This window comes from Cetorhinus maximus, chromosome 20 (assembly GCF_964194155.1).
Source record: "Cetorhinus maximus chromosome 20, sCetMax3.hap1.1, whole genome shotgun sequence".
Classification (NCBI taxonomy): domain Eukaryota; kingdom Metazoa; phylum Chordata; class Chondrichthyes; order Lamniformes; family Cetorhinidae; genus Cetorhinus; species Cetorhinus maximus.
In genome coordinates this window covers 30465865-30482544 of record NC_135898.1, presented here as the reverse complement: position 1 = coordinate 30482544, position 16680 = coordinate 30465865, and the positions used below count along the sequence as shown (strand labels likewise).

The following is a 16680-nucleotide window of genomic DNA, read 5'->3' as shown; positions in this document are numbered from 1 at the left end:
ACCAGATTTTTCAGGAGCTGAGAATAAAACTCGGGAAAATGAAATGGACAACCATATTGGCAAACAATATGCAGAATAGTAGGGAACTGTCAGTCTCAGAAAAATGTATTCTGCTAAAAACAAGAACAAGCTAAATAGGCTCCATGGATAAATAAAATGGAAGGAAAAATTTGAGGGTAAGGAAATGATATAGACTAAATACACGGTCAGCAGGAGAGCATGATGAGGAATATTAAGAAATTAGAAGAGAAGAAAAAACAAAACAATTAGGAGGGCAAAGAGGGACTATGAAATTAAATTCAACGAACACAAAACAAAATACATGCACATAAATGGGAAAGTTGTGATGGAAAGAGTCACTTAATGATGGACAGGATCATATCAGAGGCAACAGAGAAATAGCAAACATATTTAATCAACTTTGCTCCAGTATTTACCAGGGAAACAGGGCATTGGATGAGATTAGAAATGAGATAACTGAATTTAAAATAAAGAGGTGAAACATTGAATAAAAGAATCTAGAAGATATAGCAGAGGGATTACTACACATTTTTAATAATCCATTACAGAAAGGCTTAGAAGACTGACAGCTGGCTACTGTGATACTTACACTTAACAAGGCAGTTAAGCTATAGACCAGGCAGTTTAACATTGGTGGTAGTAGGAAAGGAACAAAATCCCCCCTAAAAAAGGAGATAATTGAATATCGAGAAACCAAAAATAGGTTAAATAATCAGCATGGATTTTAAAAAGGGAAAGTATTGCTTGACTAACCTCATGGAAATTTTTGAGGTGATAAGGGTAAACAAGGGTAATGTAGTAGATAAAATTTATCTAGATTTTCAAAGGGTACCACATAAGTAGTTAACAAGGTCAGAGAATGCAGAGTCTGAGGATTAAAGAGCCACATGGATTACTAACTTGCATCAAGACAAAAATTGAGTAGAGGTGAAGGATTATTCAAGGTGGCAGGAGGTGGGAAGTGAAGTTTCCTAAGGGTCAGTGCTGGGGGTTTTGTTCACAATTTATAGGCTTTGCACTTTGGAATCAAAAACAATTTCCAAATTTGCAGAAGACACCAAATTTAAGGCTGGGGGAAACTGTCAATATAGAAGGAGATGATAATTTCAACAAATTACAATAATTATTAGTAAAGTTGCAGAATATCACACAATTGGCAGATGAATTTCAAGCTAGATAAATTTGTGGTATTACACTTGGCAAGGAAATTGAGATTGCATATCACCCCATTTCAATTCTTATTTTCCAAATAGAGGAGCAAAGGGATGAGAGTATAAATACACAAATCACAAAAAAAGAGACAGATTAACAGGACCATAGAGTTAGAGAATTGAAAAGTAAAGAGGCTACACTGAACTTGTATCAAGCCTAGGTTAGACCACACCTGGAGCACTGTGCAATTCCGATCACATGAGAGATTAGAGGCACTGGAGAGGGTACAAAAAGACATTTACAAGATTTATATTTATAATGCACAGGTATACCCAACAGGAGAGGAAGAGTAGGCTGAGCCTACACAGAAGATTGAGGATTGGCCTAATCGAGGTCTTTAAAAACTATGAAAGGTTTTGATTCAGTAGACACACCTCTTTGAGGAGGGCAAAACTAGAGGTCATCAATAAAAGATAGCCACCAATAAATAAAATAGGGAATTCAGAAGAAACCTCCTTACCCAGGGAATGGCAAGAATGTGGAGTGGTGACAAATTGTATAGATGCATTTAAGGGAGGCTAGATAAATGAGAGAAAGGGATAGAGGATTGTGATAAGAGATGAGGAAAGACAGGAGGTGGTGCAAGTGGCACATAAACATGGCATAGATTGGTTGGGCTGAACAGCCTATTTCTGTGCTGTATATCCTAGGTAAATTGCATATCTGCCCCTTGCCTGAAGTTGCTGTACCACTTCAAACAGCAAACACCAATTATCCACTGTTATTTTGACAGTGAAATGATTGTCCAGATTTTTCTATCATTAGATTGATGTGGTGTTATAGTTACAAGGCAATTTTGGAAAAGGCAATTCTCATTAGTTGAGCAAAAGGTAGTTTCACATCAGGGCTTAAGTTTCCTAGTGAATTGTAACAGTATTCCAATATCTCTAACTTGAGCTGATACTCAGTGTAAAAAAGAGAAAATGACTGATGTTGATCATTAATACTGGCATTTACAAACTGATAGGCAGTTCAGATAGAGGAACAATGTATTTTTTCCTGCAATTAGAACTTCAACTCATAGTTAAGAGTAACAGGTTTAACAAAATCTGAAACCACAACAGTTGTTATAAATAAATGCAACTAGACAGCTTAAAAATGCAGATCCAAATTAGACCATGGTGTTTTCCAATATCAGTGAAGCATTCAGCTCCATCTAGAGCTTGTAACCACCATTCTTCCAAAACTTGGATGAGCGAGTGAGGTATTGTATTTTCCCCATGCACCAAATGGTATGACCATGGTGGTTACGTTGTCTTGTGTTCCATACTGCAGTGCCTGAAAGTTACATTTATTAACATTAAAATACTGACTACTGAAGTGAACAGAGTGTTAGTTTCTATGCCAGTACAGATAAATTTCAGAAACAGATCCCCATTACATTACTGTGACAAGTTTACAGAAGATTATAAATTCCAATGTCCATATTTATAATGTTAAAAGTTGACAGTAAATGTCAGATTATGCACAGAATAATTAAGACTTTTAAAATCTTATTTTCTTGCCTGTTCATTTACAGCTGCAGCAGCTTCTGATGGATCCTGGCATTTTTTCACAATATCACACACTTCTTGCGCTTCCAGAATTGCACTAACTCCATCAGTAGTCAGGATCAGGAAACAGTCTTTTGTATGTTCCAACTAGTAAAGATATTAAGAACACTGAGGCTCAAAATGCTCTAATAAGAAATATGCAAGGAGACCACAAGTAAAGCTCAGATATTTTACCTCCACTGTGTTAACTTCTGGTTGAGCAGTTACTCCAAAAGGTTTGAGATCCACATCCCCAATGCTACGGGTCATGGCCAATCGACCGTTCACATATGGATCTCCAGCACTATTCCAATCTATGAAACCGCCACAATCCTTAATCCTTAATAAATTTTAAAAAAAGTGAATTGCAATCTTAAAAAATTCAAATTATACCATTTCCAACCAATTTAAGAATTCACTATTCAATTTTCTGAACACAAGATAATATTTTGTACATACATACTGACTTCAAATGGGCTTGTCATGCATTTTCTCCACTCCTCTGCATCTGTAAGTGACATTTATACAACTGCTGCCCAATTCAGAATCATAGAAGTTTACAACATTAGGGGCCAGTCATACCATTGTGTCTGTGCCAGCTGTTTGATGCAATGAAAACTAGCTCCACTGCTCTGCTTTCTCCCTATAGTTCCATAACTCCTCCAGCTTCAACTATCTATCAATTGTCTCTTAAAGGATTGGAATGGTTTCCACTTCCTACTCCAGCACTAGAATTTCTCATAACCTTTGTCCTCACTCAATGATTTTAAATTGACCCTCATCATTAGCTCCCAACCAAAGGCCATACCTCAAAAATAAAACAATTTCAAAAACAACAATTAAATCTCCTTAGCTTTCTCTGCTCTGCTATTATTAGGGGGAGGTGGTAGCATAGTGGTAATGTCACTGGACCAGTAATCCAGAGACTCATACTAATGCCCTGGGTACATGGGTTCAAATCCCACCATGACAGCTGGTGGAATTTAAGTTAATTAATGATAAATCTGTAATTAAAAGTCAGTCTTAGTTATAGTGATCATGAAACTATCAATTGTAGTAAAAACCCATTCGGTCCTTTAGGGGAAGAAATTTGCTGTCCTTACCTGGTCTGGCCTACGTGTGGCTCCAGACCCACAGCAATGTGATTGACTCTTAACTGCCCTCTGAAATGGCCTAGCAAACCACTCAGTTGTATCAAATCACTAAAAAGTCTTAAGAAAAATGAAACTAGACATCACCCAGCAACGACCTAGAAACTGGAAACATCAGCAGCACACCCAGCCCTGTAAACCCTCCAATGTCCTACTTATTAACATCTGCAGACTTGTGCCAAAATTGGGAAGAGCTGTGCATTCAGAATAGTCAGGCAACAGTGCTATCAAGCAGCACTTACTCAGCAATAATCTGCTCACTGACACACAGCTTAGGTTCCATCAAGACCACTCAGCTCCTGACCTCATTACAACCTTGGTCCAAACATGGACAAAACAGCTGAATGCAAGGGGAGAGGTGAAAGAGACTGCCCTTGACATCAAGGCAGCATTTGACCGAGTGTGGCATCGAGAAACAAAACTGGAATCAGGGGGAAAACTCTGCACTGGTTGGAGTCATAACTATGGTTGCGGTTGTTGGAGGTCAGTCATCTCAGCCCCAAGACATTGCTGCATGAGCTCCTTAGCCATATCTAGTCCCAACTATCTTCAGCTGCTTCATCAATGATCTTCTTTCCCTCCGTCATATGGTCAGAAGAGGGGATACTTGCTGATGATTGCACAATGTTCACCATTCGCAGCTCCTCAGATACTAAAACAGTCCTTGTCCAAAGGCAGCAAGACCTGGGCAATACCCAGGCTTGAGCTGACAAGTAACATTCGTGCCACACAAGTTCCAGACAATGATCATCTCCAACAAGAGAGAATCTAACCATCGCCCCTTAACATTCAATGGCATCACCATAGCACTATCAACTTCCTGGAAATTATCATTGACCAGAAACAGAAGTGGACCAGGCATATAAATACTGTGGTTACAAGAGCTGCTCAGGGGCTGGGAATTCTGTTGCGAGTAACTCACCTCCTGACTCCAAAACCTGTTCACCTACAAGGCTCAAGTCAGGATGGAATACTCTCCATTTGCTTGAACGAGTGCAGCTCCAACACTCAAGGTGGTTGACACCATCCAGGGAACAGCAGCCCACTTAATTGGCACCCTATCTGTAAATATTCACTCCCTCCACCACCAACACACAGTAGCAGCAGTGTGGACCATCTACAAGATGCACTGCAGCAACTCACTAAGGTTCCTTCAAAAGCACCTTCCAAACCCACCATCTCTACTACCTAGAAGGACAAGGGCAGCAGACTCATGGGAACACCACCACCACCACCACCACCACCACCACCAAGTTCCCCTCTGAGCCACACCATCCCTACTTGGAAATATATCACCATTCCTTCACTGTCACTGGGTCAAAATCCTGGAACTCCCTTCCTAACAGCACTGTAGGTGTACCTACACCACATGCAGCAGTTCAAGAACACAGCTTACCATCACCTGCTCAAGTGCAATTAGGGATGGACAATAAATGCTGGCCTAGACAACAACACCCACTTTCTGGGGAAGAATAAAAAAATTGTATACTATCCTATAAATTCCTGCTATCAAATACTTGTTTCCCCATCCTTGGCATTGCCTGATGAATCTACAGTACACAGAATCCCATTTGAGTCTTTCTATAAATGCGCCACTAAAGTGAGATTAGGCATTTATTTTGGGGATTTACTCAGGTATAAATCACCTTTTCTTTTCATCTCTCCTTCTTGGGGTGTGATCTTCTGTTAATTGTTCAGCTTTTCCTTCACGACAAAGAATAGCTGGACTGTCACCAACACTTGCGACTGTAAGCCGAGTTTCATTCAGCAATACCACAGTTGCAGTGGTCCCTGATGTTAGCAGTGCACCTGGAAGGGTTTAATTTTTAAAAAAGGGGTATGAACAAAAGAGCTATTAAATCAGTTAACTATCATCCAATAATGTTTAATCGCCACAATTAAAAAATTTTCATGCAACTCCTATCACACGGGGATCAACTTTAGGCACAACTGCAAATCAAAGCTTTCAAAATTCAATGCTATGATTGGAGAAGTAACAAGGTAATTAAATATTTCCACAATAGCTTTTAAGCTAATTATTCCCACTTGTACCAAATACAAAAATAAATTTGAAGAAATGTTTCTATTGTTAAGCCAAGTTAGTGCTAAACTCCTGTATTAAATTCTTTACTGCAGTAGGGGTTCTCTTATATTCAAGGGACTATATTACAGCAAATTTACTATATTCAATTACTAATTAATCTATTAGCTTAATTTTGTTTATTCACTCATGGGATGTGAGTGTTGCTATCCCTCATTGCCCTCAAGGTGGTGGTGAGCTGCCTTCTTGAACCACTGTAATCCATGTGGTGTAGGTACACCCACAGTGCTGTTAGGGATGGAGTTCCAGGATTTTGACCCAGCAACAGTGAGAAAGTGTTCTTGGAGCCATGTTCATCCAGGCAAGTGGGGAGTATTCCATCACACTCCTGACTTATGCCTTGTAGATGGTGGACAGGCTTTGGGAAGCCAGGTGGTGAGTTACTTGCTGCAGGATTCAGAGCTTCTGACCTGCTCTTGTAGCCACAGTATTTATATTTATGCAACACTTAGTGCTCTACTACAATCATTGGAAGGCACAAGAAAATGTGCTCAATTTGAGAAACCAAATTTGTATCTGTGAATATAGACACCTGCAAATGGTGTGTATATACACGATTAATTTCACTGTTCAGATTCATTCTCATTTTAACTCAAAACTACAGTCCAAACAGTGTTGAGTTTTTAATGATAAAAACTATAGTTCAATTGCAGTGATAATCTCTTTTGTAATTCCCCATTGTTAAAAGGTAATAGCTTCAAACAAAACTGTTAATATACCCATCCATATTATACAGTCAATCCCATTCATGTGTGTTTAAGCTAACAGTAAACATTTAGAAACCAGGCGAAATAACTTAGTAAAAAACTTTGTCTCCTCAAGGCAATCTAAACACAAGTGCTAAACATAGAAAAAGGATAAACTCACAAAGAGTTTACATGGTAATGTTTATAAACATTCGCAGTCTTCAGTAGCCCAGACAATGAACAGCTGGACTCCTTCACCTAGGTTAAAATATAAAAGTAATGACAAACCAAAAGCCAAGCACAGCTCATTTTTTAAAAATGCAACAATTATTAATAAACCATTTGTCAGCTTTATGTTCCATGCTATATGTTACAGAGCAGTTTATTTCTTTTGAAAGTGGATTTAGGTATGAATAAATTTTGTAGTTGGCACATTTCAAACCAGACCAAGTTATCTATCAGTACAGTTAATAAGCGTAAACAAGCCTGATTAACAAGTTTTGTGCTTTGCACTTTGAGTCATTTTTACAAATTTGATAATAGACTGTGGCCAAAATTGTTATAGAAGGACATTTACCAACATCACAACCGTTCTGAATGACGGAAATACACTTATTTCATTTGAAAAACAGTGCAAGCCAATGATGCGGTCTTTTAAACTGGATTCTTGTACTGAAACGTTTCCCTATATTAGCAGTGGCGACAGAGTATCCGCAGCACAAAAATCTAAAATGCATTGCAGCCTCATCAACATCTGATAAGAGACCTTCAAAACTGGAATAGGAGCCCAAAGAATAGAAGAGAGGACAGTTTGGAGTTAAAGTCAGGAATGTTGATGCCTGATGTCAGAGAAGTGGTTAGTGTTAGCTCAGCATAAAACGATCAAGCAATGAAAGGCATTAAATAGAGCAGCACAAAAAAAGAGTCTGAAAGGCAAAGTGGGGCAAAAGCCTTCCGGCATGGTTGAACGTGAAAAACTGAGAAAATGAGCAGGTGTATTCCCATGTCCATGACCTAGACATGTGGCGTGCAGGGCATGATTTCAAAATCTGCAGATAATAGAGATTATCAACGTTTTCAACTGTTATGAAACAATTAGAAACGTGGGTCAATTGGGCAGACAAGTGGCAGATGAAGTTCAATGTAGAGAAGCGAGGTGATTTTGGCAGGAAGAATATACAGAAACAGTATAAAATAAAGGGAGAAACTCTAAAAGAGGTGTAGGAATAGAGGGACCTCAGTGTATATGTATATAAGGTCATTGAAGATGGCAGGGCATGTTGAGAGAGCAGTTAATAAAGCAAATAGTATTTTAGGCTTTATTAATAGGGGCATTGAGTATAAGAGTAAGGAGGTCATGTTGAACTTGTATAAGACACTAGTTAGGCCTCATCTGGAGTACTGGATACCATCACTTGAGGAAGGATGTGAAAGCATTGGAGAGTGTAGAGGAGATTCACAAGAATGGTTCCAGGAATAAACAACTGTAGCTATGAGGATAGATTGAAGAGGTTGGGACGGTTTTCCTTTGAGAAAAGGCAGCTCAGAGGAGACTTGATCGAGGTATTCAAGGTCCTGAGGGGTATGGACAGGGTAAATGGTGAGAAACTGTTCCCACTCAAGAGACCAACAACAACTAGAGGGCACAGATTCAAAATATTTGTCAATAGGAGTAAATGTGATGTGAGGAGAAGTTTTTACAGGGTGGTTGGCGTTTGGAACAAACTTCCCGAGGGCAGTGGAGGCTGGTTTGATTAAGGTATTCAAAAAGGAATTGGATTGCTAACTGAAAAGAATGTGCAGGGTTACAGGGATGAGGCAGGGGAGTGGGACTAGGTAGAAATGCCAGTGCAGTCTTGATGGGCCAAATGGCCTCCTTCTGCACTGTAAAGGAACCTTCGAAGCCACTTTGAGGTTGAGGGAGCTAATGTGGAGAATTCAGTAAAGTTCAGCCATGACATCCTGAATGTAAAACTAGGTTCAAGGGGCTAAGTGGCACATTGCTGCTGTTAATTCTTATGCTCACATTCCATCCTGTCTGAATTCCTACACACTAGCTTTGGGAACAGTATCTTAGTAGACCTTAGGGCCCAGACAGCTGAAAGCACAGCCACCAATGATAGAGCCATGAAAATTGGGGATGCACAAGAGACCAGAATTCAAGAAGCAGCAATCTTACAGTTGTAGGACTTGAGGAAGTTACTGGACATAGGGAGGGGCAAGGCCATTGAGGGATTTGGGAACAAGGATAATTTTCTTTTAAAAAGGCATTGCTGAGCAGGAGCTAATGTAGGTCAGCAAGCACAGGGATGATGGGTGAATAGGAGAGTTAGGATACAGGCAACCGTGTTTTAGATGCCCTCAAGTTTATGGCAGGTAGAAGATGGGAGAGCAGTTGTCAAGTGCTGGAATTGTCAAGTCTGGAGGTAACAAAGACATGGATGAGGGCTTCAGCAGATGGGCTGAGGTAGGGGCGGAGTCAGGCAATGTTAGAGTTGGAAGGTGGGGGGGGTCTTCTTATTAGGAGTGGATGTGGTCAGAAGCTCATTTTGGGCTCAAACAGGACACAAAAGTTGGGTTGGAGACAGACTGGTGACGATGACATTTCTTTAAATTTCGCTGTACAAACTGGATTTCATAATTTCTTCCATTTCAACTGATGATCGCTGTCAGTAGACCATTTTTGTCCCACCAACAGGTACCTTGTCCTTAGAGATTGGGAGCAAGATTCCTTCTCAATTTTAACTAGCTTACTGTTCGGGTGGATGGGGGATAAAAATTTAAGGCACCTAGTTCAATTGATGCATTCAAAAGGGAATTAGGCTGTTACCTGAAAAGGAAGAATGTGCAGGGTTATGGGGAGAAGGGAGGAGAATGGCACTGGGGAACTGCTCCGAGAGCTGGTGCACACATGTGCCAAATGGCCTCCTTTTGCACTGTAACAATTCTATTATTGTTGAATTAATAAGTTATTATGTCAAATGCTTATTTTACTTCAATGATCACTTTGAAGCACTAAACAGCATCAGGGAAGAGATATACAAAATAGGTTTAAACTGTTAACACTGGAGAAAGTGTGTACTATTTATTGAAGATTCCTGAGAGCAGTAGAAGGAAGAATACAAAAGCAGCCATGGAGCGTTCCACTCTCAGTGAGACATCTGTTCTGTTTACTATCATTCCAATGCTGTGAACAAGTGTGTAGACTTGAAGAGAAATTTTAAAAAAGGAATATAATCGGAGGTTCACAAATTGGAGTGTCAATACAACTCCACAACTCCAAAGTTGTGTTTTTTTTTATTTCTGTTGGAAAAAGTTAGTTTTGGAAAACCCCAGCAAACAAGCAACAGTGTTAAAAAGTTAATAGCATTCCAAATATTCAATCACAAAATAGAAGTCATTGCATCATACGGTACACTCCAGGTTTTAGTAACTGGCAAAATAAGGTACTAGACCATTGCAACTCACCCTCCTTCAAACCGTAAACATTTTGTATAAAATCATTATCTATTTGCAGAAAGGAATTTAACAAGACATCTTCCAAAACTGTTTCCATTTGTAGGTTTCGCCTAGAAATAGGAATAAACCAACTTGAGTACAACTGAAAATTTAAAAATTCAAATATTGTTAGGAAATAATCAATCACTTACTGAATATAATGTCCAATGTATTGGGAACACACCTCAGCAGCATCAGACCCTCCATGTCCATCAAAAACAGCAAAGCAGAATAACCCGTCAGAAAGTTCAGCTATACTGAAACGATCTTCATTCTGCTTTCTTTTCCCAATCTGGCTTATACAGCCAATATTGGCTATCTTCTCTTTAAACTGAAGAGCCGATATTTTAGGTGGTAAAACAACTGGGTCATCCAGCCAAATGCCAAAGCTTTCCCAAGTTGGCAACTGCATACTTCTTCCAATTGCTGCCCAGTTCATCTTATTGTTAATAGTGGAAAACAGGCAAGAGTGACAAAGCTTCTGCTGGAGACACGTGAACTTTACTCTTTTACCAGCCATAAGCCTGCCATGTCGGCAAATAAGAGACACTGCAAGCGTAGCCATAGCAAAGGACGATTACAGAAATCTTCACAGGAACCTAGAAAAGCAAGCAAAATGAAATGTTATTAATTTACATTGCTTAGATTAGAAAACAAAGTCTGACCTGCACAGTGAATGCTACTGAACTAGTGGCTTGGCACTAATTACCAAAAACATCAGTCCATATCCATGGGTGTCCAATCCCTCTACACCTCCATCCCCCACCGGGATGGTCTGATGGCTCTCCGCTTCTTCCTCGAACAGAGGCCCGAACAATCCCCATCCACCACTACTCTCCTCCGTCTGGCTGAACTTGTTCTCACACTGAACAATTTCTCCTTAAACTCCTCTCATTTCCTCCAAATAAAAGGTGTGGCTATGGGTATCCACATGGGCCCCAGTTGTGCCTGTCTCTTTATGGGGTATGTGGAACATTCCTTGTTCCAGTCCTACTCCGGCCCCCTCCCACAACTCTTTCTCCGGTACATTGATGATTGCTTCGGTGCTGCTTCATGCTCTCGTCTGGACCTGGAAAAATTTATTAATTTTGCTTCCAATTTCCACCCCTCCATCATTTTCACATGGTCCATCTCTGACACTTCCCTTCCCTTGCTTGACCTCTCTGTCTCAATTTCTGGTGATAGACTGTCCACCAATATTCATTACAAGCCTACCGACTCCCACAGCTACCTCGACTACAGCTCCTCACACCCTGCTTCCTGTAAGGACTCCATCCCATTCTCTCAGTTCCTTCGCCTCTGTCACATCTGTTCTGATGATGCCACTTTCAAAAACAGTTCCTCTGACATGTCTTCCTTCATCCTTAACCAAGGTTTTCCACCCACGGTGGTTGACAGGGCCCTCAACCGTGTCCGGCCCATCTCCCGCACGTCTGCCCTCACACCTTCCTCTTCCTCCCAGAACCAAGGTAGGTTGGCCCTTGCCCTCACTTATCACCCCACCAGCCTCCGCATTCAAAGGATCATCCTCCGCCATTTCTGCCAACTCCAGCATGATGTCACCACCAAACACATCTTCCCTTCATTCCCTCGGCGGCATTCCGCAGGGATCGTTCCCTCCGGGACGCCCTGGTCCACTCCTCCATCACCCCCTACACCTCAACCCCCTCCCACGGCACCTTCCCATGCAACCACAGAAGGTGCAACACCTGCCCCTTTACTTCCCCTCTCCTCAACGTCCAAGGGCCCAAACACTCCTTTCAAGTGAAGCAGCATTTCACTTGCACTTCCCTCAATTTAGTCCACTGCATTCGTTGCTCCCAATGCGGTTTCCTCTACATTGGAGAAACCAAACGCAGACTGAGTGATTGCTTTGCAGAACACCTTCGGTCTGTCCGCAAGCATGACCCAGACCTCCCTGTCGCTTGCCATTTCAACACTCCACCCTGCTCTTATGCCTACATGTCCGTCCTTGGCCTGCTGCATTGTTCCAGTGAAGCTCAACGCAAACTGGAGGAACAGCACCTCATCTTCCGACTAGGCACTTTACAGCCTTCCGGACTGAATATTGAGTTCAACAATTTTAGATCATGAACTCTCTCCTCCATCCCCACCCCCTTTCCGATCCCCCCCCTTTTTTTCCCCCCAATAATTTATATAGATTTTTCTTTTCCCACCTATTTCCATTATTTTTAAATGTATTTCCATCCATTGTTTTATCTCTACCTTTTAGCCTATTTCGATCCCTTCCCTTCACCCCACCCCCATTAGGGCTATCTGTACCTTGCTCGTCCTGCTTTCTACCCTTAATTAGCACATTCCTTAGATAATATCATCACCTTCAACATCTCTTTGTCCATCTCCACCTATCACTGGCCCTCTATCCAGCTCTACCTGTCCCACCCCCCACCCCCCCCCCCCAACTCTCTTAAACCAGCTTATATTTCACCTCTTTTCTATTTTTACTTAGTTCTGTTGAAGAGTTATACGGACTCGAAATGTTAACTGTCTTCCTCTCCGCAGATGCTGCAAGACCTGAGTTTTTCCAGGTATTTTTTTTTTTGATTTCCAGCGTCCGCAGTTTTTTGCTTTTATCTTAGTCCATATTCAACAATTAGGATTAAAATAGATTACCTGCAATGTGATTACAAGTGCATTAATCCAAAATTATAGTCTAATGGTGCACTTACCTTAAATATACAGAACAAATATAGCACATCGGCAGCAACATTATTTAGTTTAACGACACATTGCAGGCTTCTAAAATACAAAATAATTCGGTCTTCCAAATGATGAGCTATTTCATCTATTAGATAACCATTGCCTTATGCCCAAGAAGTACACACCTTTAGAGACTCTTATCCATCTTACCTCAGGGGTCACTCAATAAGCAGAGCGTGGCTCACACCTGTACCTGGTTCGCAAACAGGATATCCGAGGCCACAGATCAACAAGTTGATCAGGTCCTCATTGTTCTAATATCAAATGGGTACAAAAATCAAAGACAAGTTGTCGGGAAGCAGCACAAAGGGGAAAAATCAATTAAATAATCTAATTTCCAATTATCCATTAAAGGTGGTGGGGTTAATGCACTTTCTGTTATAGCTGTATAAAGGTAGCTTTGCTGATTCAATAGAGACTAAAAACCAAGTGAGGAGACGTGCCCAAGGACATGTGCAGAGATTTTGGAGGAACTTGTCATTCTGTCAGTCAACGTACCAACATGGTACTCACAAAGCTAACAACTTCTTATTGCCATGATGCCAGAAAGAGATATTGCTGCAAGCCGAGATCGGAGATCTAGTGATGGATTGCAAACAGGCCGAGTTCTCCACATTCTCACTGAATGAAACCTTCGTTTCTGGGAAACAGGCTGTTTGATTGCTTCACTCCCCCAAGCCCTGACCCTATATTACTGATGTCTGAATAATGGGCTGTAATCAGAAATAAAACTGACTGCATTGATCACTGCTTCATTAAAACAAAAATGGTGTCAAGATAACTCTCTCTCCACCCCCCCGCAATCCCCACTCGGACACCAATTCAATAACTGAGCCAAAAAGTTAGGCAAGCTACAGACACTTAGCACAGATACTATATGGTTGTTCGGGATCACAGTGCTCTGTAAAAACTCCCACATACTGCAGTTACAGCACACTTGCCCTACCATATCTATCTAACCTTACTTACATATGATTTAGTGACTTGGGGATATTTGTGTTTTAAATACAAATAAAACGATACATTTAAATTGGCTCTCTCTCATTCTTCCCAGTCTTACAACAAACTCCAACCTGGCTTCAAAGACAGATGTCAAAGCCCAGAGAGTCTGATCTAGGAAATCAGCATTTAAAAACAACAAATCAGGTGTTTTATTTTTGAGTACAGGTTTCCTTTGTCCAACAAATTCCCCCATCAACATAATTCGACCTAAAGTTGCTGTCCCCAGCCCCATCTGCACACACTGCCCTATCCCTTCCCTCCCCCAGCCCCTCACTCCTGGCTCTTGCTGAAACCAGATACAAATTCTTCAGCACTCAGTATCAATGTGTTGGCAGGAATCCATGGGTCTCTGTCCAATCTCAACAGCTGCAAAGGCCATCAGATAGGCAGCATCAAAGTACAAACTTGATCTTACTGCTGCTCCAAGATGCTGGCCCAGCAGGATGTATCTTGGAGGCACAGCTAGAAAGTCTCAGATTCAGAAGCAGAAATCACACAGGTGTTAGTGGATTCAAAGAGTGCAAAATGAACATTTCAGTTTAATTTATAAAAACAGGCAAGACAGAACCACACACACCACATACAGGAAGTCAGGCATGTACAAGATCTATCACAGATATACATGACATTATAACATGAGACGCTTTACCCTATAGCCAACACAATCCACTCCGGTCAGTGATCAATCTGAATGTTGGCACTGCATCAGCCTGAAACCTGAATGTAATTTAGTGACCTGTGAATTGAATAATTTAAAACCACCCAGGTTTCCTGAGTAACTGAGCAGTAGTTTAAAAATAGATGTGATTAAGCTAAACAGAGCCAAACTCCAGATAACCCAATACCACGGAGGTTCCATTGAAATAATAATAATTCTTCAAAACCAGCCCGGCCAAGAATTGAATTAGACATTTGCAGCAAATGAACTTAGAAAAATGGCTTAGAAAAAGATGCATTTTGGAAAACTCGCTTTAGAGATTGTCATGTTCTGATGAACAACAGTGTGGATGTAAATATATTATATATAAATATATATATTTCTCAGGATGGGACGGGACGGGACAGGACCGGGGGCCCAGAACCATCCCACAAGCATTACCAGCTTCACACTGCCCGGGCCCAGGCTCCCATCCCTGGGGGTGACCAACAAACCAGGCCCCTCAGCACCAACACCAGCCCAGGGGGTAAGTGTCACCCCCAACCCCCTCCCCTCCCCTCCCCCAACCACCTCCCCCCCTCCCCCAACCCCCTCCCCCACCTCCCCACCTCCACCTCCCCCACCTCCCCCAACCCCCTCCCCCACCTCCCCACCTCCCCACCTCCACCTCCCCCCTCCCCCACCTCCACTCCCCCACCTCCACTCCCTCCCCTCCAACCCCCTCCCCTCCAACCCCCTCCCCTCCAACCCCCTCCCCTCCAACCCCCTCCCCTCCAACCCCCTCCCCACCTCCACTCCCCCACCTCCACTCCCCCAACCCCCTCCCCACCTCCACTCCCCCAACCCCCTCCCCACCTCCACTCCCCCAACCCCCACCCCACCTCCACTCCCCCAACCCCCACCCCACCTCCACTCCCCCAACCCCCACCCCACCTCCACTCCCCCAACCCCCTCCCCACCTCCACTCCCCCAACCCCCTCCCCACCTCCACTCCCCCAACCCCCACTCCCCCAACCCCCTCCCCACCCCCAACCCCCACTCCCCCAACCCCCTCCCCACCCCCAACCCACTCCCCACCCCCAACCCACTCCCCACCTCCACTCCCCCAACCCCCTCCCTTATATTAAAACTCACTCGCTGTTTAAGCTGATGCTTCGGACGGAAGTTTTATTATTTTCTGCGCAGAATCTCCCAAACTCATCCTGAGGTTTCCATTTATTTTATTTTGCGTTACCAGCAGCAACACATTACAAACTACAAGCGGCGATGAAGCGGACTCGAACTCCGGCAAACCCTAAAGCGGCAAAACAGCAGCTTATATAGCGAGAGCGGAGCGATACAGCCCGACTCCGGGTAACCAGTCCCCGCGGAGAGATACAGCCCGACTCCGGGTAACCAGTCCCCGCGGAGAGATACAGCCCGACTTCGGGTAACCAGAACCCGCGGAGAGATACAGCCCGACTCCGGGTAACCAGTCCCCGCGGAGAGATACAGCCCGACTTCGAGTAAACAGTCCCCGTGGAGAGATACAGCCCGACTTCGGGTAAACAGTCCTCGCAGAGAGATACAGCCCGACTCCGGGTAACCAGACCCCGCGGAGCGATACAGCCCGACTCCGGGTAAACAGTCCCCGCGGAGAGATACAGCCCGACTTCGGGTAACCAGACCCCGCGGAGAGATACAGCCCGACTCCGGGTAAACAGTCCCCGCGGAGCGATACAGCCCGACTCTGGGTAAACAGTCCCCGCGGAGAGATACAGCCCGACTCCGGGTAAACAGTCCCTGCAGAGAGATACAGCCCGACTCCGGGTAAACAGTCCCTGCGGAGAGATACAGCCCGACTCCGGGTAAACAGTCCTTGCGGAGAGATACAGCCCGACTCCGGGTAAACAGTCCCTGCAGAGAGATACAGCCCGACTCCGGGTAAACAGTTCCCGCGGAGAGATACAGCCCGACTCTGGGTAAACAGTCCCTGCAGAGATACAGCCCGACTCCGGGTAAACAGTTCCCGCGGAGAGATACAGCCCGACTCTGGGTAAACAGTCCCTGCAGAGATACAGCCCGACTCCGGGTAAACATTCCCTGCGGAGAGATACAG

The 16680-nt window shown here is 43.1% G+C and overlaps 1 protein-coding gene across 1 annotated transcript; it reads right to left on the bottom strand.

Annotated features, from left to right (window-relative positions):
* Positions 1–2208: 2208 nt before the first annotated feature.
* Positions 2209–15942, bottom strand: LOC144694998 (protein phosphatase Mn(2+)-dependent 1K-like). Its single transcript, XM_078565839.1, has 8 exons — positions 15717–15942; positions 14574–14634; positions 10354–10800; positions 10172–10272; positions 5563–5725; positions 2961–3105; positions 2739–2873; positions 2209–2511 (listed from the first exon to the last, which is right to left on the bottom strand). Exons 3-8 carry the CDS (start codon positions 10764–10766, stop codon positions 2380–2382), a joined length of 1089 nt encoding a protein of 362 aa, XP_078421965.1. The 5' UTR covers positions 10767–10800; positions 14574–14634; positions 15717–15942; the 3' UTR covers positions 2209–2379.
* Between the last annotated feature and the right edge of the window lie 738 nt (positions 15943–16680).

What these genes read in the sequence shown, in the direction of transcription:
- LOC144694998 (XM_078565839.1), bottom strand. Translation starts at nt 10,766, where the DNA reads ATGGCTACGCTTGCAGTGTCTCTTATTTGCCGACATGGCAGGCTTATG. An exon ending in TACATTGGACATTATATTCA is followed by an intron (nt 10,273 to 10,353) that starts GTAAGTGATTGA and finishes TCCTATTTCTAG; the next exon opens with GCGAAACCTACAAATGGAAA. An exon ending in CAGAAGTTAACACAGTGGAG is followed by an intron (nt 2,874 to 2,960) that starts GTAAAATATCTG and finishes TATCTTTACTAG; the next exon opens with TTGGAACATACAAAAGACTG.